The sequence below is a fragment of the Heptranchias perlo genome, chromosome 17, assembly GCF_035084215.1.
Source record: "Heptranchias perlo isolate sHepPer1 chromosome 17, sHepPer1.hap1, whole genome shotgun sequence".
Lineage (NCBI taxonomy): Eukaryota > Metazoa > Chordata > Chondrichthyes > Hexanchiformes > Hexanchidae > Heptranchias > Heptranchias perlo.
The window spans coordinates 3,834,581-3,857,785 of record NC_090341.1 but is presented as its reverse complement, the minus strand read 5'-3'; the positions used below and the strand labels follow the sequence as shown (position 1 = coordinate 3,857,785).

Sequence of the window (23,205 nt, the reverse complement as noted above, 5' to 3'; positions counted from 1 at the left end):
TGCATACAGTTGTGGACTCCTTATCTAAGGAAGGATAGATGTGCCTTGGAGGCAGTGCAATGATGGTTCACGAGATTGATTCCTGGGATGAGAGGGTTGTCCTATGAAGAGATTGAGTAGAATGGGCCTGGCACAGTCTTGGCAGTTGAGTGCCCAAGTAAGCAGTGGACTGGAAGAGTGTTCAGTTAATTCACATTAAAAACTAATGAGTATGAAATGGTGTTTGGGAAGATAGTGCAACAATTATAATGTTTCTGTACTTTTCAGTACAGAGCTTGATAAAACTAGATTGGAATTGAACCCTGCATTGTCTGTCCTGGGATTGCCTGGTGTTTTGAAGAAATGAGGTCTCATTGAAATATATGATTGAGGGGGCTTGACAGGGTAGATGCTGAGGTTGTTTCCCCTGGCTAGTGTCCAGAACTAGGGCATAGTCTCAGGATAAGGGGTCGGCCGTTTAAGACTGATGAGTAAGAATTTCTTCACTCAGGCTTATGAATCTTTAGAATTCTCTACCCCCAGAGGGCTGTGGATGCTGAGTCGTTGAGTATATTAGAGGAATCAAGGATATGGGGATTGGGCAGGTAGAGGTAGATCAGCCATGATCTGATTTTAAATGGCGGAGCAGGCTCGAGGGGGCCCTATGGCCTACTCCTGCTATTTCTTATGTTGTGTAGAGACCTGGGGGTTTATGTACACATCTTTGAAGGTGGCAGGACAAGTTGATATGGCCATTTTTAAAAAAAAGATAACTTGCAGGATCCTTGGCTTTATAAATAAAGGCATGAGTACAAAAGCAAGGAAGATATGATGAACTTTTATATCACTGATTACTGTTAGGCCTCAGCTTAGAGTGTTGTCCATTTCTGGGCACCACAGTTTAGGAAGCATGTCAAGGTCTTGGAGAGGCTGCAGAGGAGATTTATCAGAATGGTGGTAGGGATGAGACTTGAGTTACATGGAGAGACTAGAGCAGTTGGGATTGTCCTCAGGGCAGAGGTTAAAGGGAGATTTAATAGTCATTCAAAATTATGAAGGGTTTTGATGAGGAGAAATCATTTCCACTGGCAGGAGGGCAGGTAACCAGAGAACACAAATTTTAATATAATTGGCAACAGAACCAGAGGAGATGAGCTTTTTTACGCAGCGAGTTTTGAACCGGAATGTGTCTCCTGAAAGGGTGGTGGAAGCAGATTCAGTAATTTTCAAAAGGGAATTGGATATATACTTGATAAGGGGAAATTTGTGGGGGTGTGGGACTAATTAGATAGCTCTTTCAAAGAGCAGGCATGATGTGCTGAATGGCTGCCACCTGCACAATATGATTCTGTAGTCTCATGAATGGAGGTTCAGAATTGAGTACCACTGCTTTAAAGGAATCCTACAGAGCTAGACACTACAATGGCCTTGGGTGATGCTGTATTTATTGTCATCAATGTGGTTAGTAGCATGGGATGTTGAGCAGAGGTTAAGTGAAACGTCTAGTCCTAAGCCCCACAGATGGGTCTGTGATCAGGATCAGAAAGTTTAAAGATTAATTACTTATGGGGTGTGTAGCCTATTATTGATAATTGTAGTCCTGAGTATTTCAGGCATTGCTAGTTCATCAATTGTACCAGCTTTTTGGCACCTGTCATACTGCCATAAGGATTGTTACAAATAGAGAAAAAAGCACTAGTAGAATGCCTTGAACTCTTGGTTCAGATGGTGATGCTTTTTTAAATCACCCATACAGTAAGCATGAACTTGGCTGGGCAATGGGGCTTTATGAAGCTAAATTAGACTTTTGAGGCTTAAGCTACAAGCTAACCTTGACAATGTAGATGAGGAATTTATTTTTGCTTTAAGGCCAATTTTCTTTTACCCATAACTTTCTAACCTGCAAAGTGTCTTCAGCCTGTTAGTGGTTTTTCCTTAATAGTTTGCCAGACTTTTTTATTTGTCCAAGGGATGTGGGTGTCACTGGCAAGGCCAGCATTTGTTGCCCTTCCCTAATTGCCCATGAGAAGGTGGTGGTGAGCTGCTGCCTTGAATCGCTGTAGCCTGTGTGAAGGTTCTCCCACAGTGCTGTTAGGGAGTTCCAGGATTTTGACCCAGTGGCGACGATACATTTCCAAGTCAGGATGGTGTGAGACTTGAAGGAGAATGTGCAGGTGGTGGTGTTCCATGTGCCTGCTGCCCTTGTCCTTCTAGGTGGTAGAGGTGGGTTTGGGAGGTGCTGTCAAAGAAGCCTTGGCAAGTTGCTGCAGTGCATCCTGTAGATGGTACACAGCAGCCATGGTGCACTGGTGGTGGAGGGAGTGAATGTTTAGGGTGGTGGATAGGGTGCCAATCAAGCGGGCTGCATTGTCCTGGATGGTCAACACCAATGTAGAGCATAGCAGGGTTAAGGGGGGGAAAACAGTGTCAGTTGGATGACAGGGTGCAAGCAGACAGAAGCAGGAAGGACAAAATTTTCAAATTCCTTTATAGTCTAAGATTTTGCAAAAAAACATGCAGCAAAGGACAAGAGCCTTCTTGAGTGTTGGAGCTGCACTCATCCAGGCAAGTGGAGAGTACTCCATCACACTTCTGACTGCCTTGTAGATGGTGGAAAGGCTTTGAGTCACTTGCTGCAGAATACCCAGCCTCTGACCTGCTCTTGTAACCACAGTATTTGTGGCTGGTCCAGTTAAGTTTCTGGTCAGTGGTGACCCCCAGGATGTTGATGGGGTATTCGGTGATGGTAATGCTGTTGAATGTCAAGGGGAGGTGGTTGGACTGCACCTCAAACATCACCTACCTCAGTACACACCTTGTGCACTTGCCTTTTCTCCTTTTGTTGCCCCAATTGGCTCTTGTCCTTTGCTGCATGTTTTTTTGCGAAATCTTAGACTATAAGAGGAATTTGAAAATGTTGTCCTTCCTGCTTCTGTCTGCTTGCACCCTGTCATCCAACTCTGACTTACTGTTTCCCCCTCAACCCTGCCATGCTCCACCATTGGTGTTGACCATCTTGCCCCCACATTTGAACTCTCTAACTTCTCTGCCTTGTAATGTCTCCACCTTCAAAAACTTCATTAAAACTTGCCTTTAACAGTGCCTTTGGCTCTTGTCTTCACTGAGTTATAAAGTGCCTTGGGATGTTTTGCTATGTTGGAGGTGCTATATTAATGAAAGTTGTAAGGCGTTGAGAAAATGATGGACATTGAGCAGTAAACTTGTGGCTTTTGCCCCACAAGGCACATCACCAAAGGATTCATTTGGATGAAGTTGGTTCCTGTGAACTGCTTGAACTAAATTTGATTGTTCCCTTTTTATACTTGTGCAAAGCCTCTAGCTGGTTAATGTACAGATATTAAGAGGATGCAGCAGTACTTTATAGAATTCAAACCAGCCACTGGTGTAACTTGCTAGTCCGTGGAATACAACAAACTGACATCTCAAGGAACGAGTACTGAAAAATTGACCCAATAGTCAACACCTGAAAGCAAGCTAGTTAAGCTTTGTCAGATACTGACTTACCACCTATCTATTTGCATTATGTACAGGACTTCAAAGGTACTTGAGTCCATCTGGCATTGATCCTGTGGCTGTCTGCTGCTGACCTTCCTATGTTACAATTGCACTTGATTCCCTAGTTTAACCAACTTTCACTCCACCTCATACTGCTGGTCTGTTGCATGCCTTCTAATCTTCTGGTCCAACTGCACCTGCGACTTGGTATCAGTGTTTCTGAAATCTAAATATGTCGCATCCACCATTTCCATTGTCTAGATGTCATTTTCTCAAAGAACCCCAGTAAATTTGTTAGCTCTCTAATCCATTGCTGACTCTTGTGACAAAATGCCTATCTAGGGGTATCATCTCCTTTAGGATGCCTTCTAATACTTCAACAGATGTTAAGCTTGTTGTCCTTTTATCTCTTAAAGCTGTTGGTGTGCACCACTGTTAAATGCATAGCTATTTTTCACCTTTTTCAGTGAATTCTACCTTTTTTTATTGATGGCTGAATGAGTTATACCTATGGACTTAGATTTTGGTCCTAACAGCCACTAAATGTATACATACATTTTTGTTTATACTCAAGTGCCTTGGACACTTCTGCATTCAAGGAGCTATATAAATGCAAGTTGTTTGAGTAATGAGGAAGGAACCCTAGTTGAATTGTTCCACATTTTATCCCCTGACACCAACACAAAATCTAGATGTCCTGGTGGGTTTAACTAACTCAATACAGACCAGGAATTGAATGGTCTAAAGAAATGTAGTACAATAGCTGGTATCAACTAAGCTTGTTTTTGAAGTGTAAGCATACAGGAAGAAGTCTAATGCAGGAGCTTTTGAGGATTTTGGCAGACCCTTAGTTAACTTGACTGGTATATTTGGTCCTGTTGCTAGGATTAAACAATAGTTGGTAAATTTTCAGACCATCTCCACTTGTGTGGAGAAATGCAGCAGCACTTCTGTCCTACAAAACTTGGCTTGTTGGGAGCTTTTTTGAGCTGTAAAATGGAGGGGGAAGAAAGTGAATGGTAGTTGCAGGACCTGCTGATGGGGAGCAATTTGAAGTGAAGCATTGTAAGAAAGGTTAGTCAAAGGATCATTCATCCCTTTTTAGTATTTTAGGCATCAAACTACATTTTGAACATGTTCAGAATAATGATGCAGAAACACTTCACTTGAGAAGTTTTTGTTACATTTAAGAGAAATTTATGTTCTCTCAGGCTAGTAGTCTGACCTTGCAGTGTAGTAAGACTTGGATTTATGTAGTGCCTTTGAGGATGTCTGGACCCTTCACAGCTAATGAAATACTTTTGAAACATAGTCACTGTTGTAATGCACATACAAAAATGGGCAGGAAAAGATTACCCAGGGTGTCCTAAAGTGCTTTAGGATATCCATCAGCTTCCTTGTTTTGGATTATCCTGAATATATATATCTCCTTTTTCTCTTCCTTTGTTCCATCTTTTGAGCATTTTATACTCCTGAATTTTGAATTCATGCTCCCATCTTGGATGTGCCATACTTCTGTGATGTCAACACTTTCTGCTCCTATGTCTATCTCTAACTCAAAAAATCTAGTATTCAAGTACTGGCACTTGTCTTGGGTGAGCACTGTTGATTGCAGATGTTACTTGTTGAATAGTATTCCTTTTTTATATTTAGGCCTGAGTGCTGAATTATGATTTTTGCAGGTCTTGATCCTCTGGCATGTGAAAATGCTTGGACTTGGTTCTTGTAACATGACTTGGCTTCATGATACAAGCAGGCTGAATCATGTAGCTGGCTATCAAATTCTAATCCCTTCCAAGCAGATGTTTGTGTTGATTGATTCTGGTTTCCAGTTAATGGTGATTACCTTTTGGTCATGGAATTCATTTTCAATTATTCCATCTGTTATACAAATGAAGTGCTTGAGAAATGGTGTATTTTGGGGTGCATTGTAGCTAGAATTATCAATGATGGCGGAGTCCAGCACGTGAGTGCAAAAGACAATGCTGAAGCGTTTGCAACAATCTTCAGCCAGAAGTGCAGAGGGGATGATCCATCTCCGCCTCCTCCCGATATCCCCACCATCGCAGAAGCCAGTCTTCGGCCAATTCGATTCAATCCATATGATATCAAGAAATGGCTGAGTGCACTGGATACAGCAAAGGCTATGGACCCCAACAACATCCCGACTGTAGTGCTGAAGATTTGTGCTCCATAACTAGCCGTGCCTCTAGCCAAGCTGTTCCAGTACAGCTACAACACTGGCATCTACCCAACAATGTGGGAAAATTGCCCAGGTATGTCCTGTCCACAAAGCAGGACAAATCCAATCCAGCCAATTACCATCCCATCAGTCTACTCTCAATCGTCAGCAAAGTGATAGAAGGTGTTGTCGACAGTGCTATCAAGCTCACCAATAACCTGCTCACCGATGCTCAGTTTGGTTTCCGCCAGGACTACTCTGCTCAAGACCTCATTACAGCCTTGGTCCAAACATGGACAAAAGAGCTGAATTCCAGAGGTGAGGTGAGAGTGACTGCCCTTGACATCAAGGCAGCATTTGACCGAGTGTGGCACCAAGGAGCCCTAGTAAAATTGAAGTCAATGGGAATCAGGGGGAAAACTCTCCAGTGGCTGGAGTCATACCTAGCACAAAGGAAGATGGTAGTGGTTGTTGGAGGCCAATCATCTGTCCCAGGGCATTGCTGCAGGAGTTCCTCAGGGCAGTGTCCTAGGCCCAACCATCTTCAGATGCTTCGTCAATGACCTTCCCTCCATCATAAGGTCAGAAATGGGGATGTTCGCTGATGATTGCAGAGTGTTCAGTTCCATTTGCAACCCCCTCAGATAATGAAGCAGTCTGAACCTGCATGCAGCAAGACCTGGACAACATCCAGGCTTGGGCTCATAAGTGGCAAGTAACATTCATGCCAGGCAATGACCATCTCCAACAAGAGTCTAACCACCTCCCCTTGATGACATTCAATGGCATTACCATTGCCAAATTCCCCCATCAACATCCTGGGGGTCACCATTGACTAGAAACTTAACTGGACCAGCCATATAAATACTGTGGCTACAAGAACAGGTCAGAGGCTGGGTATTCTGCAGCAAGTGACTCATTTCCTGACTCCCCAAGCCTTTCCACCATCTACAAGGCACAAGTCAGGAGTGTGATGGAATACTCCACTTGCCTGGATGAGTGCAGCTCCAACAACACAAGAAGCTCGACACCATCCAGGACAAAGCAGCCCGTTTGGCACCCCATCCACCACCCTAAACATTCATTCCCTTCACCACCGGCGCACTGTGGCTGCAGTGTGTACCAGCCACAGGATGCACTGCAGCAACTCGCCAAGGCTTCTTTGGTGCACCTCCCAAACCCACGACCTCTACCACCTAGAAGGACAAGAGCAGCAGGCACATGGGAACACCACCTGCACGTTCCCCCTGCAAGTCACACACCATCCCGACTTGGAAATATATCACTGTTCCTTCATCGTCGCTTGGTCAAAATCCTGGGACTGCCTTCCTAACAGCACTGTGGGAGAATCTTCACACAGACTGCAGCAGTTCGAGATGACGTCTCACCACCACCTTCTCCAGGACAGTTAGGGATGGGCAATAAATGCTGGCCTTGCCAGTGACACCTACATCCCATGAACAAATTTTTTTTTAAATCCACAATCTGCCATGGCATTGCACAGTGGTGATCAAATGTCATGTGAAGTGAGATGTAATTCAGACCCCATTTTGAAGTCATACATTATGTCCTTATTTACATATTTTCCATTTTAAATTTTTGTCCATACTTAGAATGAAAACTTCCTATGTAAACTTGTCACAATAGTAACTCCCTCCTACTGGTGGCAACACTATACCAGCACCACTACTGGTAGGAGATTGTTTGTGGACATTTTTCTTTCTAAACATGGACATGAGAATTTACTATGGAAGTTGATGGAAAGTGTGTATGTTAAGATCTCAGATAAAATTACTGGACAGTGTTCTGGTTTGGATTAATGTCTAGTATGCTATGATGCTGTTTCGGTGTTGGGTCAATGTCTGCCTTACAGTTGGCTGGAGTCAATGTCGTCATTTACAAGGATGAACAAATTATTTGATTTGCATTATTTTCACTCCAAGGGCCACTTGTATTATCCTGGATAATACACTATCAAGTGCAACATGGTGTGGATTGTAAAGGTGATGCACCAAACCATGTTCAATGATTCATTTCTCAATTATATGGTACTTTAGATCTGAGTGGTGCCTTGGACACAACTGAATCATAGAATGGTTACAGCACAGAAGGAGGCAATTGAACCTGTGCCAGCTCTTGAGAGCAATCCAATTGATCCCATTCCCCTGCTCTTTCCCCTTCAAGTATTTAACTGGTACAAAAATGCTGTTTGTTTTCAAAAAGCAAGCTCCATTTTTCTAAGTTTGGTAATGAAGGTGCTCACCTCCCATATAATGTTTCCAATTATTGATGGGTAATGAGGCAGTGTCCTACCAGTTGAGTCATGGCATTGACACCATGTCAGCCTGCTTCCTGCCTGTTTGGAAGAGCAGGTCTGTTTACCATGTACATAGACTAGTACCAACAAACTATATAAACTGACGTGTGCCTAGGTAGTTTTTGTGGTCTCCTTTTGTCTTTTTACTTTATATTTTCTACCTCTTGATCAATTAGATAAGCAAAGCTTAAATGAAGTACTGGCTCCATTATGTGAACAAACACCAATTCCTTCATTAGCCAGTGATCCTGACAATGGTATTTATATATTCTATCTTGGTTCTTAAAGTTAGTGAAAGCCAGCCTGCTCTAACAAGTGCTGGTCAAGAACCATTTTTTTCTAAAAACAGACTAATCTTTCAAAGTTCTCTAGGTTGGAAAATTGCACATGTCACTCTGCTTTTTAAGAAAGGGGAGAGGGAAACCAGGGAATTATAGACCAGTTAGCCTAACATCTGTTGTGGGGAAAATGCTGGAATCTATAATTAAGGATAGGGTGACTGAACACCTCAAATTTTCAGTTAATCAGAGAGCCAGCATGGATTTGTGAAAGGTAGGTCGTGCCTGACAAATCTGATTGAATTTTTTGAAGAGGTGACTAAAGTAGTGGACAGGGGAATGTCAATGGATGTTATTTATTTGGACTTCCAGAAGGCATTTGATACAGTCCCACATAAGAGACTGTTAGCTAAGATAGAAGCCCATGGAATCAAGGGAAAAGTACGGACTTGGTTAGGAAGTTGGCTGAGCAAAAGGCGACAGAAGGGATAATGGGAAGGTACTCACATTGGCAGGATGTGACTAGTAGAGTCCTGCAGGGATCTGTCTTGGGGCCTCAATTATTCACTATTTATTAATGACTTGGATGAAGGCATAGAAAGTCTTGTATCTAAGTTTGCCGATGACAAAGATTGGTGGCATTGTAAGCAGTGTAGATGAAAACATAAAATTACAAAGGGATATTGATAGATTAGGTGAATGGGCAAAACTGGCAAATGGAATTCAATGTAGACAAATGAGGTCATCCACTTTGGATCAAAAAAGGATAGAACAGGGTACTTTCTAAATGGTAAAAAGTTTAAAAACAGTGGATGTCCAAAGGGACTTAGGGATTCAGGTACATAGATCATTGAAGTGTCATGAACAGGTGCAGAAAATAATCAAGGCATATGGAATGTTGGCCTTTATATCTAGAGGTCTGGAGTACAAGGGGGCAGAAGTTATGCTGCAGCTATACAAAACCCTGGTTAGACCGCAGCTGGAGTACTGTGAGCAGTTCTGGGCACCATACCTTCGGAAGGACATATTGGCCTTGGAGGGATTGGAGTGTAGGTTTACTAGAATCTTACCTGGACTTCAAGGGTTAAGTTACAAGGAGAGATTACACAAATTGGGGTTGTATTCTCTGGAGTTTTGAAGGTTAAGGGGTGATCTGATCAAAGTTTAAGATATTAAGGGGAACAGAGTTTCTCTCTATCCACCCTATTTCTGCTGGTTGGGGATTTTAGGAGTAGGGGGCACAGTCTAAAACATTACAGCCAGACCTTTTCAGGAGCGAGATTAGAAAACATTTCTAAACACAGGGTTGTAGAAGTTAGGCACTCTTCTGAAAATGGCAATTGATATTAGCTAGATTGCTAAATTTAAATGATACAGCTTTTTGGCAACCAAAGGTATTAAGGGATATGGGCCAAAGGCAGGTATATGGAGTTAGATCACAAATCAGCCATGATCTTATCAAATGGCAGAGCAGGCATGAGGGGCTGAATGGCCTACTCCTGTTCCTAGACCTGGCTTGCTGGGAAGTTTGAGGATACAGGGGTTTTGTTGGATGCTAGCTACATTATACTTGGTCAGAGCATTAGCAGGTATGAGACCTGAGTGATGTATAAGCACTTGTTCACCAAGATAATCTGCAATATCCTCTATCATTAATCAGGGATGATTAACAGGTCTGATTTGAGGTGAATGTCTCCATGGGCCTTTATTTGGGCTGAAGATCCAATCTCCGCGGATGAACTGAGCTTTGTATTGCTCGCATAAAACACGAGGCTGGCATTTATTGACCTAGTTCTTCCTGAGAAGATGGTGGTGGGCTGACTTCTTGAACTGCTGCAGTCCATATGGTGAAAGTGCTCTCAATGCTGTTGGGTAGATAGTTCTAGTATTTTGACCCAGTGACTATGAAGGAAGTGATATGTCCCAGTCAGGATGGTATGACTTGGAGGTGTTCCCATGCACCACCTTCCCTTTTAGGTTAGTGGAGGGGCTGAAGAAGCCATGGTGAGTTGCTGTGGTGTAGATTGTACACACTGCAGCCATGGTATGCTGGTGGTGGAGGGGGTGGGTATTTAGGCTAGCTGGTGAAGTGCCAGTCAAGTTGACTGTTTTGTCCTGGATAATGCTGAGTTTCCTGAATGGGTGCAACAAAAGTGAAGCACATGCCATTGCACTGCTGCCTTGTGGGAGTCAAGTGAGCCACTTGCTACTGAATGCCCAGCCTCTGACCTAGTAGCCATGGCATTTCATTTAGTGGTCCAGTTGAGTTTCTGATCAGAGGTGACCTCTGGGATGATAGCGAGGGACCCAGTGATGGTAAGGCCATTAATGCCATGAGTTAAGTGTAATCATTGGAGATCATCATTACCTGGCACTTGTGTAGTGTGAATATTAGTTGCCACTTAACCCAAGCCTGGATGTTGTCCAGGTCTTGCTGCATGAGTGTGGACTGCTTCATTATCTGAGGAAATGTGACTGGAGCTGAGCACTCTGCAGTCATCAGCAAACAGCCCCACTTCTGATGTGATGGAGGGAAGGTCATTCAAGCAGCTGAAGATAGTTGGCCTAGAATGCTGCCCTGAGGAACACTTGCAGTGATATCTGGGCTGAGATTGTCCAGTTTTTTGTTTCCTTTTGGCTAGCTGGCCTACAAGCAGGCCTGTGCTACTCTTTGGCCCTTAAATGAAAGTTCACCTTAGGACACCTTGGCTCACTAGCTTTCCACATAATCTCCCAGCTAGAAGAGATTTCCTCTCATCAGAAGCTAACTGGATTTAATTAATGCATCTGCTCACCTCTGCCTCCTGCTAGCATATTTGCTGAATCTTAAATCAGCATTTAATGCAGTGCACATGTGCACTATTGGTTCACTGGTCACTACTCAGCCAGTCAAATGTTAAATGCTAAAGATATTTTAATTCTGCCAACTAGAATAATTCCACTGCAAAGAACAAAACCAGTAAGTTACAAAATTGAAGTTACTATTGAATTGGTGGAACAAGCTCATTGTTCCAAACATTTATCTCCATTGTAGCTGTTATGTGTACTACATTTTAACCTTCTGTAAACATGACTAGTTTGTGTCCTTGCAAAGAACATGTAAAGGAAGAGGATCTGAAATAATGTATTGCAGCTGCCTACTTGGTTGACTTAGTAATGTCATACAGTTTAGGGTCTAGGAAGTTGGGTAAATTGAGCTAATTTTCTGTTTATTCCTAAAGGAGTAGACCATTGGAACTGACCCTATCCTAATTTCAAAATACCCTCATGAAATTACAGCAAACTCAATGAGGCCATTCAGCCTGTTGCCCCTATGCTGGAGCCTTCTACAATCCCATGTTCCTGCCATTTTCCCCATACCTTTTTAAATTTTTTTTTCAAATAATTAGAATCATGGAATGGTATTACACAGGCCATTTGGCCCATCTATGCTAGCATTTTGTTCCACATGAAGTATTTAAGGGGAAAAAATCACTTGAATTTATATAGCACCCTCAGGATACCCCAAAGCTCTTCACAACCAATAAATTACCTTTTTTTAAAGTCACTATGCAGGAAAGTAAGGCAGTCAATTTGCACACCAAGGTCCCAGTGAGATAAATGGTCAGTTAATCTGTTTTGGTGGAATAAATGTTGGCCAGAATGCCAGGAGAACACCACTGCTTTTCAAGTATACCATGGGATATCTTGCAACCACCTGAACAGTTATCCAAAGGACTACACCTCCCTCAGTACTGTAGCTTTTTTTAAAAAAAAGCCCATACTACTTAAGCCTCTAACTATAACCCCTCATTCCTGTAACATCCTAACAGATCTATGCTGCACATTTCCCATTGCTTTTATATCCATCCTGTAGTAGGGTGCCCCTAATTAAGCTGTGCACAAATTCAACTTTACCTCCAGTTTTATATTTTTCTGATAGAAAACCAGAGGTTGTTTGCTTTATGGTCCTTACCGCTGTGTGTTTCTTTGCCAGATAGCATGGGGAATGGTAATGTAGCTCTGTAGTTGTACTCTTGCCTTTGAGCCAGAAGGTTGAATCCAAGCCCCACTCGAGACTTGAGTTCATAATCTAGGCCACTTGTCCAACAGAAATCACTGATTAGCCATATGCACTAATTTTTAGTAGAAAACTCCTACACAATGTAGATAAATATACTTCATGTATATTTATTTAACAAACATCTATTGCCATTCATTGCAAAACTTTGTAGTTTTCATTGTCACAAATTTGGAATTGTCATGAATTTCCAACACAGCACATCTGTGTCCAGCAGTTGTGAGCAGTACTTGACTTGAGTGATTGCAAATGTTGACTTGCACGCACACACCAGACCTGCTGCTGCACTCCATGCAGAATGCAGTTGGCTGCTGCTTACTTTTGCCATAACTTGCCGTGTTAGAACTGCTAGTTATTGATTTTGGGCTTGCTTTCTTCTGTCTTGGACTGATTAGTCAGAGTGGTCGAACTGACCACAATGACTGCTCCCCGTTGCTGTCTTTAGCTGGTTTGAGTCAAGTAGTCGCAGGCAGAGGGGTCTCATTTTCTAAAGTTGGTGCCAATCACTTATAAAATGAGCAGGCCCATAATGTAAAATTTGTGCAATTCCTTTTTGATAAGGAGCAGCGAATTGATTGAACCTTACTGGAAAACTTGACTCTTAATGTAAACCAGTTGACAAGCTCATTATAATTTGCCTCATCTACGTCTGCCTTCCAAAAGATAAGAAAAATGCACCAAGACAGATGAGATTACAGTATCCAGTACACAAGTCTGATTGTTATCATCCCCAGATCACACTATAGTAACTAACTACTGGGCAGTAGAAGTATACTCCTGATCATAGAGGATGTGAAGTCTGTTTACAGGAGTGACAGATTCTGACCCCAAAGGAATACCTAATGGAGAATTTTTTTTGTAACTGTTACCTATTCTGTTCAAATGTCAGACATGTTCAGTAGTCTGGCAGAACTGATGTGTAGAGAACTTTTATCCTTGCCTTAAATGCACAAAGCTGATCATCCTGTTGGAATTCCCCTTCAATGAAAGGCTTGCAAGCAGGAAGACACTGTCACCAGAATGCCAAAAATGTCAGTTTCAGGTTACTGCTGTCAGTATTGCTAGTTTTAAAATTATCTCCAACTCCAGTAGCCTAGTGGGTAGTTGCTCCCCATTGCACTCTGTCAAATAGCAGAGACCAGGAGTCAATTTAATGAGTTAGCTGCTTATATTGGGGCAGCAGTTGGGTTGCTGTAGTTGACCTCTATCTCCTTGAAGGGGGTGAAGAATAATCAACCAGTGACTTCTACATTAGTGGTCTACATTAATGACTTGGATATGAATGTAAAAGGTATGATCAGTAAGTTTGCTGATACAAAGATTGGTAGGGTGGTAAATAGCGAGGAGGATAGCCTCAGTCTGCAGGATGATATAGATGGGTTGGTCAGATGGGCGGAACAGTGGCAAATAGAATTTAACCCGGAAAAGTGCGAGGAGATGCACTTTGGAGGGACTAACAAGGCAAGGGAATACACAATGAATGGGAGGACCCTAGGCAAGACAGAGGGTCAGAGGGATCTTGGTGTGCAAGTTCACAGATCCCTGAAGGCGGCAGAACAGGTAGATAAGGTGGTAAAGAAGGCATATGGGATACTTGCCTTTATTAGCCGAGGCATAGAATATAAGAGCAAGGAGGTTATGATGGAGCTGTATAAAACACTGGTTAGGCCACAGCTGGAGTACTGTGTGCAGTTCTGGTCACCACACTACAGGAAGGATGTGATCGCTTTGGAGAGGGTGCAGAGGAGATTCACCAGGATGTTACCAGGGCTGGAGCGCTTCAGCTATGAAGAGAGACTGGGAAGATTGGGTTTGTTTTCCTTGGAGCAGAGGAGGCTGAGGGGGGACATGATTGAGGTGTACAAAATTATGAGGGGCACAGATAGGATGGATACTAAGGAGCTTTTTCCCTTCGTTGAGGGTTCTATAACAAGGGGACATAGATTCAAGGTAAAAGGCGGGAGGTTTAGAGGGGATTTGAGAGAGAACTTTTTCACCCAGAGGGTGGTTGGAGTCTGGAACTCACTGTCTGAAAGGGTTGTGGAGGCAGGAACCCTCAACATTCAAGAAGCATTTGGATGAGCACTTGAAATGCCATAGCATACAAGGCTACGGACCAAATGCTGGAATATGGGATTAGAGTAGACAGGGCTGATGGCCGGCGCGGACACGATGGGCTGAAGGGCCTCTATCCGTGCTGTATGACTCTGACTCTATGACTCTAAAGCTAATGCAGGATGGGATTGGCTGTTAATAGTCTTCCTGCTTCCCAAAAATGTTAAGTTTCAGCATATATAAAAAAAATCTATTTATCTTGATCAACCCACCTTCTTTCCATAATGCTGCCTTCCTCTCTCCTAACCTCTTCTGTCTCCAGAACTTATTTATACCCATCTCTAGTTCTTTGTTCCTGATAGGGTAATAGAGGGTAGAGGCAAAACTTGATGCTGTTAGATGGTGTGGGATTGGATAGCTTTTATGGAAGAATGAGCTGGGCTGAATGACCTCATTTCTACTGCTCCTGGAGAATTTATTCCACGACCCTACTATTTTTGGATGGAAATTCATGTCAAGTTTGGGGAAGGTGATAACCATTGGGATGCTTTCACCTGAATGTGTACCACAGCATAAGCTGGTGCCTTCAGAATAGAACTTGGGAAATGAGCTGCTTTATGGTGCCCTTTTGTTCTCCAGGGCACTTCAAATCAAAATGATCAACTTAAGTTGTCTGAACCTGGTTGAACACTTGATTTGAGCATTTGTCTTAATTTGTATGCAGTGTCTGGTTTGTATGAAATTGGGGAACTGGCTAAATGCCAAGCTAGCCTTTCACCCTTAACAGTTTTTGGCCAAAAAGACAGTAGGTGACCTGCCCATCAGAGCATAGCTGAATCCTAACACCATATCTTGCTACATATTGGTACACTAGTATGTACCAAGGCAACTGCTGTATAGAGTGGATTAATTGAGAGGAATGGGAGAAAACATTTAAAACAATTGATGCAATGAAGGAATTATCTTGTGTAAAAGTTGCCATGCAGTCAGCTTGCTAGTCATGAGTATAAAACAAAGTAGATTACCATAAGGGGCTGTTCTAAAGCACAGGCAACAAAATGCTTGAATGGAAGTTAAATATACCAACCTCTGATCTTGAGTATTATGCACCATATAAGTGCTTTGGAATGTTTTCCTATGGTGAAGGTGCTATATAAATGCATGTTTTTGTCATAGTACTTGCTGTATTTGGCGTTTTTAAATCTACACCTGACTTGCCCTGTGTAGTGTCTCTATCAAGGAAATCTAACAGTGGAAAGGAAATCAGTGTGTGGGTTTGCAGGAAAATTACCCAGGGTTCCTGAATAATGGATGCAGCTTTTCCTAATGCTTTGCCTATCCTAATGTTATGGATGATAAATGACATTCACAAGTGACTGCACTTCAAACAAAAGTAATTCCCTGCATCCTGAGGATGTGACGAGGCCTTATAGATGCAAGTTTTCTTTCAAACTAGGTAATCGAGGTTTTAAGGCATTTAGGTAAACATCCCAATGCTCATTTCAAATAATGCTTTGCAACCAAGGTGTCTTTTAGACTAGACTAAACCTTCACCTTTGCAGAAAAACATTACAGGTGATCTAACCTGGGCTTTCAATTGAATGGTCAGTCAGGTTCCTTCAGCAATCTTAAATACACTTCCAGCTTATCCTGTAGTAAACTGGACTTTCAGCATGAATGGACTGATTTTTGGGGGTTGGGGGGAGGGGAAATACATTTTCAAGATATCTAGTGAACTGTAACAAGTGAACTGTAGCTGTGGGAATTTGCAAATCTTAAGTATTGCTCATAGCTTTAAGTGGGCTAATGCATACTCTTCAGTGTCTATGAACACTTTAACCATGATGGGACACTTACAGGCTGACTTGTCACAGCAATCAGTGCAGTGTTCACTTACAGTTCTTAAACCCACTTCACTGGAGTCATTCCTCTATAAAAGCTGACTTGTTACTCAGGTTTCAGAACTGCCCAGGCAGCCAGATTCAGGGTGACTTAGTTTTTGACCACTTGGAGTAAATAGGAGGTGAAGGATAGGGGGACATCAGAGAAATTGAGTCAAGGATTAGTCTAAATTTTGATCTAAGTGTCTACGAAAATAATTGTATTCTCTGCTCAAACCATAGGCTTAAGATTAAGGTATCCTGCACAGTTGCCTCTTTACACTTGAAAGCATGGTGCTCAAATCTTGGCAGATCTAATGTTGGATCAACTTAGACTTGAGCTTAGCATTCTTCAGCTGAAACTTGTCCCTGTGTTCACCATAATGAGCAATTAACCCTTTTTTTGAGGGATGAATCAAACTGGGTTTGTTTTAGCAACAGATGACATTCTTTTATTCTTGGCATGTGGGTGATAACTGGTGAAATATTACCCCTCCTTGCCCTGAGGGCATTGAGTCAACCAGTGTGGAATTGGAGTCACAAGTAAGTCTGACTAGGTAGGGGTAGCAGGTTCCCTTGAACATTGGTGAACCAGTTGGGTTTTTGACAATCTAGCAGCTTTGGTGGTCATTTTCCTGATGCCAGCCCACACTTGAGTGCAATGTCACAACTTACTATGTTATGGTACTGGTTTAGCAAACCAGTTTAAATAACAACTAGGCAATTGTAACCTTTTTGTATTGGGTTGTTGAGACACAAAGGGAGATGAATAATGTCCTAACTAATCTCAACAGCAACCCTGTGTATAGTAAATGTTTGTGTCCAAACTAACTTGATCCATTTTCTTCCAGCTTTGAAAGATGACGTCTAGGAAGAAGGTTTTGTTGAAAGTCATCATCTTGGGAGATTCAGGGTAAGAATGCAGTTTCATAATCCTATTTTAAACACTAGTTTGATTGAAATTTTAGTTACCATTTCCACATGAATAGAAGTTATATTTTCCAGCTTGTCAAATGTGGATTGCTTGTTACCTTTGAACAACCCCCTAGAATGCACTGCCCAATAATTATGTTTGACTCCCTTCCTTGGATACTGAGATCAAAGCCGATCAGCTGTACTTGTTTCACTGACTCTTGAGTCCAAAATAGTGTGAAAGCTGGGAATCTTGGGTGAAGATATGAAGTTGCTTTTGCTCATCTTGCCTGTTGAATATGAAGTTGCATTTAACAACTGAATTCTGTCCTAGCTTCTCACTATCTCCTATTAAGCTAGAGAGGCAAAGATTACAGGGTGTATGTTTGTGTAAAGAAATTTGTCTTTTAACTGAAATTGGCCCTTAAGTTGGTAATCCATTTGTTTGCTTTACAAAAAGTAAGCTCAGGAGGAGAAAAGGCTACAAATAAAACAAAGGCCTCTGTAGACATGTTTGGAAAAAGGAATGCTTGCTGAAGACTAAATGCCAGTTTGGTTCCTTTTTTTAAGTAGGTCTAGTTATTAGAGGCGCAAATTCTAAATGGCCCAGACCCTACCATGTCCACTTAATGTCATTTAAGATCTTTACAAATTAAGGACTTTTGATCTTTGTGCAGATTTGAAGTACCTTTCGTTGTGGTGTAACTGGTTAGACTCCATTTACATGACTTTAGTGAACCTTGCTTCTCTCGTTGAGCAAGGAACATGACCTGAGCACTAACAAATTTAAGGTGGCTTGCCCAGTGGGACAGAGTCCCAGCATCTGAGCTGGATCAGATTCAAACTTAAATGCAGCACATCTATTCAGCTGCCTGGCAGATTCTTTACTTGTAGAGTAAAATAAAGGACCTTAAGGGCTGTTGTAAGGATGTTCCACAGGTTACATGACACAAATTAAGTGTAGGAACATTAAGGCATTGAATACTAATATGTATTACACATACCTATTCATCCTGGTGTTGCCAGAAGGTCACTGGTGACAGAGCCTGCTCAGCTCGGGGTGAGCAAGACTGCTTGAAGTTATGAATAATGAACTGAGTAATGTGCTATGGAGCTTGCAATTTTAAAAAAAACACTAAGCAGGAAAAGATTTGGGATAGTTGGGGTCAGTGTTGCAATGGTGAACTGCACACTATAAATGTGCAGGACGTACAGCAGAAATACTAATGAGCAAGAGGAGCCTTGCAGGGCATCACAACCTGTGTCTTGATCATGAAATAACAGCAAAATTTGTAGCATCAGGTCATGGTCAGACTTATTGACACCTGCTATTCATTGTTTCCAACACATGCCTGTCCAGTTGAATGGCACTTTGGAAAGGATTTGTGATGGTTAATTATGGTTTGTGTAAGTGGGCTTGTCTTTCCAAATGTTCATGGTATATGCTTTCCTCACTCCTAATTTGGAGCAGGGAGAAATGAATTGCTGAGATTACAAGTGTTAGAAGCTGTCTTGAAAGGACACTTCAAAATGTTCTAAAAGTAGTTCTGTAGAGATTTACAGGGTAATTGGACAGGAGTAAAACCTGTAAAGTATAACATAGCTGTTAATGGCTTGTTTAATCCCTAATTCAGGAATAGGAATTCTGAAACTTTTGCCAAATACAAACTGCAAAGTTAACCTTGCTAAGCTGTGGTGCAATCTTAAACATTGAATATAGGTATAATGTTGTAACAAACTCAGCTAAGTGTGATACACTAAGAACTAAGCAATTGTAATTCTCTTCTTAATTATGGCATCTGTCTGACTTTACCTGTGATGCCTGGCAAGTAGGAGTATTACACTGATTTTGTTTTGGACTTTAATGCAGTCCAGTCCAAATTGTATTATCTAAAATGGTTCAAAGGTAAGCTAGTTTGGCATCTATACAAGTTACTGCATGAAGGAAGCACTTAAGACATGAATGAGGATTGGATTGGAGATTTGCCAGTGTAAAAGGGGAAAATATTTGTCTGATACACTGATTCTTTGCATACTTTACTGTTCTCAATTACAGGTGAACTGAATTCTGTACAGCTGGTTTCAATGGTGCTTTGGCTTGTTCAGGTTTCTGTTGGATGATTATTCCAACCATTAATAAAGAAGTTTTTTGTTTTTGCCAATAGCAATATCTGAACAGAATCTATAGTCCAATCATTCCTCCTAGTTCATCCCTACTATATATTTTAGAGCAGTCTTGTTCTTTGCACCTGTCTAGTACCTGTGGCTTTTTTGGGCATACTGAAATGTTCTGTCCAGCACATTCTGCCTAGGTATGACCTCTGTATAGCCTTGTACTCTACTGTGCTGGTTTTATATCCCAGCATTCTATTTAATCTCCATTAGTGTCTAGACATTGAAAGTAAAAACTGCTAAAAATAACATGAAAACAGCAGATTCATCAGGTCAGTCAGTAAAAGCAGCCTAACCTTTTGGGAGTCTATATCTTGTCAAAGGTTGTGATAAAGCACCCACACCTGGAACCATAGATGTTTACAGCACAGACGGCTGTTCAGTGTCTGCACTAAAGCAATCATCTTCTGATTCAAATATTTGTCCAATTTTCTATGGTAAGATGCAATGGTCTCTGCCTCAACCATGCCCCATGGCAAAGCATTACATACTCTACAATCTGCTGCATTAGAAGAATTCTTAGTGCAGACATTTTAAATTGATGGCCCCTTGTCACTAACTCCCCAAGCACAGGAAAGTCTTTCCTCATTCACCCTATTGCAGCCCATCATAATTTTAAAAACATCTTCAATCTTTGTAGCCTTCTCTGCTCCAGTGGAAATAGTCCCAGTATTTCAAATCTCTCCTCATAACTATCATTTTCCATCTTTGGTACTATCTGGGCAAATCTACACTGCTCCCCATAGCTTTATTACCCTTTCTGGGGTGCTCAAACTGTGGCCAAACCATTGTTGTACAAATTTGTCATTATTAACTTACTCTTGTACTCTATGCCCCTAGTTATAAAACCCAAACTGTTAGTGGCCTCTATGGCTTTATCTATCTTTCAGCGAATTATATATTTGAATCCTCTAGGTCTCTTCATCCACACCCTTCTGCATCTTTCCATTGATTGAGGACAAACAAGGAATGAGTATACAATGTATTACCAAACACTCATCAACATTAAATTCTGCTAACCAGTCTGTCTTTCAGATGTCTCTTGCAGGCCTCCTCACTGCTTGTCAAACCTTTTTTGTCTGCATATTTTAAGATTGTGCTCAATCATGTAAAGTGGACCCAGCACTGACCCATGGTGTAAACCACTTCCAGCTGTTCTCTAACCCAAGCAGCATCCTTTTGCCCAAACTGTTTCATTTCCATCAACCAATTTTCTTACCATATGGCTGAATTTTTCTAATCTTGACACTGTCTGAAAATCATATGCACTACATCTACGTTCCCCTTATCAGTCACTTTAAATTAAGTAAATACAACTTTCCTTTAACACCTATACTGACTGTCCTTGATTAACCCATGCATTTCTAAATGCTTGCTAATTTTATGGATTTTATGGTTTGCTCACAACTGGCATTAGATGAACTGACCTGCCTGGTTGCAAATCCACTCTGCTAGTTTAATAGTTTTCTATTATAGCTGCTGGATCTATAACTTCATTGCTTCTAACTTTCACTGACATTAAATTAACTTTTTCCTTCTCCAATTATTTCTTTACTGATCAGGGGTGTGCATGCTCTGACTAGCCTTTGTTGGCCTCTGCACAGGCTGCTTTTTTGAGATGCACAATTGCAGTCAGGGAACTCTTTCCACCTGAGGTTTGAATCAATCCCAAACTGAGAAGGGTTGGGTTTTGGCAGTTTCCAGTAGGTGAGGCTACCCAGCTCCCATCACTTGGCACTAACTTGATGGATGACTTCAGTGAAAAATATGTAGTAAGGGCACTGGAGGTTAAAGAAGCTTGTATCTAGTCTGTGGTTAGCACAGACTTGAGTGGATACCAGTACTTAGTGTTAGTCCTACTCCTCAGCACTGATGTCCCAGATCTTGATTACCAATAAGTGTTTTCCAGAATTAAAATGTATGCACTCCACTGAGCTGTTGAGACAGCAATGTCCAGCCTTGATCCTGGTCTAGCTGACTTCTCAGCTGCAGTAATGGCACTGCAAATGGCCTGAGTTAGGGAGAGGTGAAATGATCCTATAAGCTATCCAGTGACTCCTACTTGGAAGTTGGGTGAGGACCAATCGGGCTTGGCTGTAATGGCTCTAAGTCAAATAGCTTGTCAGTACTTGCTGTCCAGATTTGTTAACTTTGATGCACCAGAGGGCAACCAATGTTAATCTTACTGTATCCCAGCAAGAAGTCAATTTTTTTGGGGGTGAGGGGAATAAAAACATGTATCTCTCTAGTTCAATTAAAAACATAAATAGGAGTAGGCCATATGGCCTCTCAAGCCTGCTTTGCCATTTGATAAGATCATGGGTGATCTTCAACCACAACTCCACTTTCCCAACTGATCCCCATATCTCTTGATTTCCCCTAGAGTCCAAAAATCTTTCAATCTCAGCCTTGAATATACTAATAACTCAGTATCCACAGCCCTCTGGGGTAGAGAATTCCAAAGATTCACAACCCTCAGTGAAGAAATTCCTCCTCACCTCAGTCCTAAATGGTTGACCCTCCCCTAGTTCTAGACACTCCTGCCAGGGGACACAACCTCAGCATCTATGCTGTCAAGCCCCCTCAGAATCTTATGTTTCAATGAGATCACCTCTCATTCTTCTAAACTTGAGTATAGGCCCATTCCATTCAATCTCTCCTCCATAGGACAACCCTCTCATCCCAGGAATCAATCTAGTGAACCTCTGTTGCACTGCCTCTAAGGCAAGTATATCCTTCCTTGGATAAGGAGACCAAAACTGTACACAGTACTCCAGGTGAGGTCTCACCAAAGCCCTGTACAATTGTAGCAAGACTTCCTTACTTTTGTACTCTACCCCGTTGCAATGAAGGCCGACATGCCATTTGCCTTCCTAATTGCTTGCTGTACCTGCATGTTAACTTTTTGGTTTCTTTGTATGAGGGCACCCAACTAAATGCAATTGTTTCAGTGCAATGTAGGCAAACATTGTGACTCACTGGTCTGTTTCTGGTAATGGTTGAGGAGGGAATGTTGGCCAGAGCAGTGTTGGGTGTGACTGTCAGTCTAGGATGTTGGGTTTTGTTGTTCTGGAGTATGATAACTGAGTGAGGTGAGGCTTCTGATACCTCTGGTGTAGGATTTTATAGCAGAGCCCTTTGGGTTCATTAAAATTTAAATTTGCTGAATTGCTTAATTTGCCACCAGCAAGCATTTTTGGCTGTAGCTTTAGGAGTCTGTGCATTAATGGAACACTGATTTTTCCAGTGGCCATCAGTCAGCAAACTGGGATTCTATTGGAATAAATTTTGGTAAACAAAGGCTTGAGAGGTTTGTTCATTTGCACGGTGTGTAGAAAGCCACATTATAAAGGCAAGACATTGCCATGGTGTGTTCTTCACTCCCGGCTGTAACTGGAGCTGCAGCCTGCACATAAACAAATCTGACGTCATGGCTTCAAACCCAGCAAAACAAGTGGTGCATAATAAAATGGATTGCGTCTCAAATTACAGTGCAGAGATGGATTGTGTTTTTCCCCGAGTGGCTTGTGCTGATCTAAACTCGTAATCTCTTGCAACGGCTCTATATTGCAACCTACCTTAAGGTGGTACGGTCGTGAAAAGCAGCATTGCTTCAGAAGTGAGCATTTATAAGGTAAAATTGAATTGCATTCAGAAATTTACAGTTTACTTTTGTGCCCTGTGTATATTGTCATTTGTTGCTATAACAAAGGTGGCTGACTTGCTACTTTTGATTTGCTATTCCCAATGTGGATTGGAGGGGGGAGTGAGCAGGGAAAGTGACAGTTTTAATATCATGGGATTCTATTTTGCAAGACTGACACTCACCATAAACAGTGGCCCTAATCAGTACT

The 23,205-nt window shown here is 41.9% G+C and overlaps 1 protein-coding gene across 1 annotated transcript in view; it reads left to right on the top strand.

The window, feature by feature from the left end:
• The window catches only part of LOC137333991 (ras-related protein Rab-7a), a 41,554-nt gene that overhangs the window by 5,093 nt on the left and 13,256 nt on the right, over positions 1 to 23,205 (top strand). The window contains exon 2 of the mRNA XM_067998379.1: positions 17,119 to 17,180. Within this exon, the coding sequence (XP_067854480.1) occupies positions 17,128 to 17,180 (53 nt within the window). The 5' untranslated portion in view covers positions 17,119 to 17,127. The remainder of the gene's footprint in view (positions 1 to 17,118; positions 17,181 to 23,205) is intronic.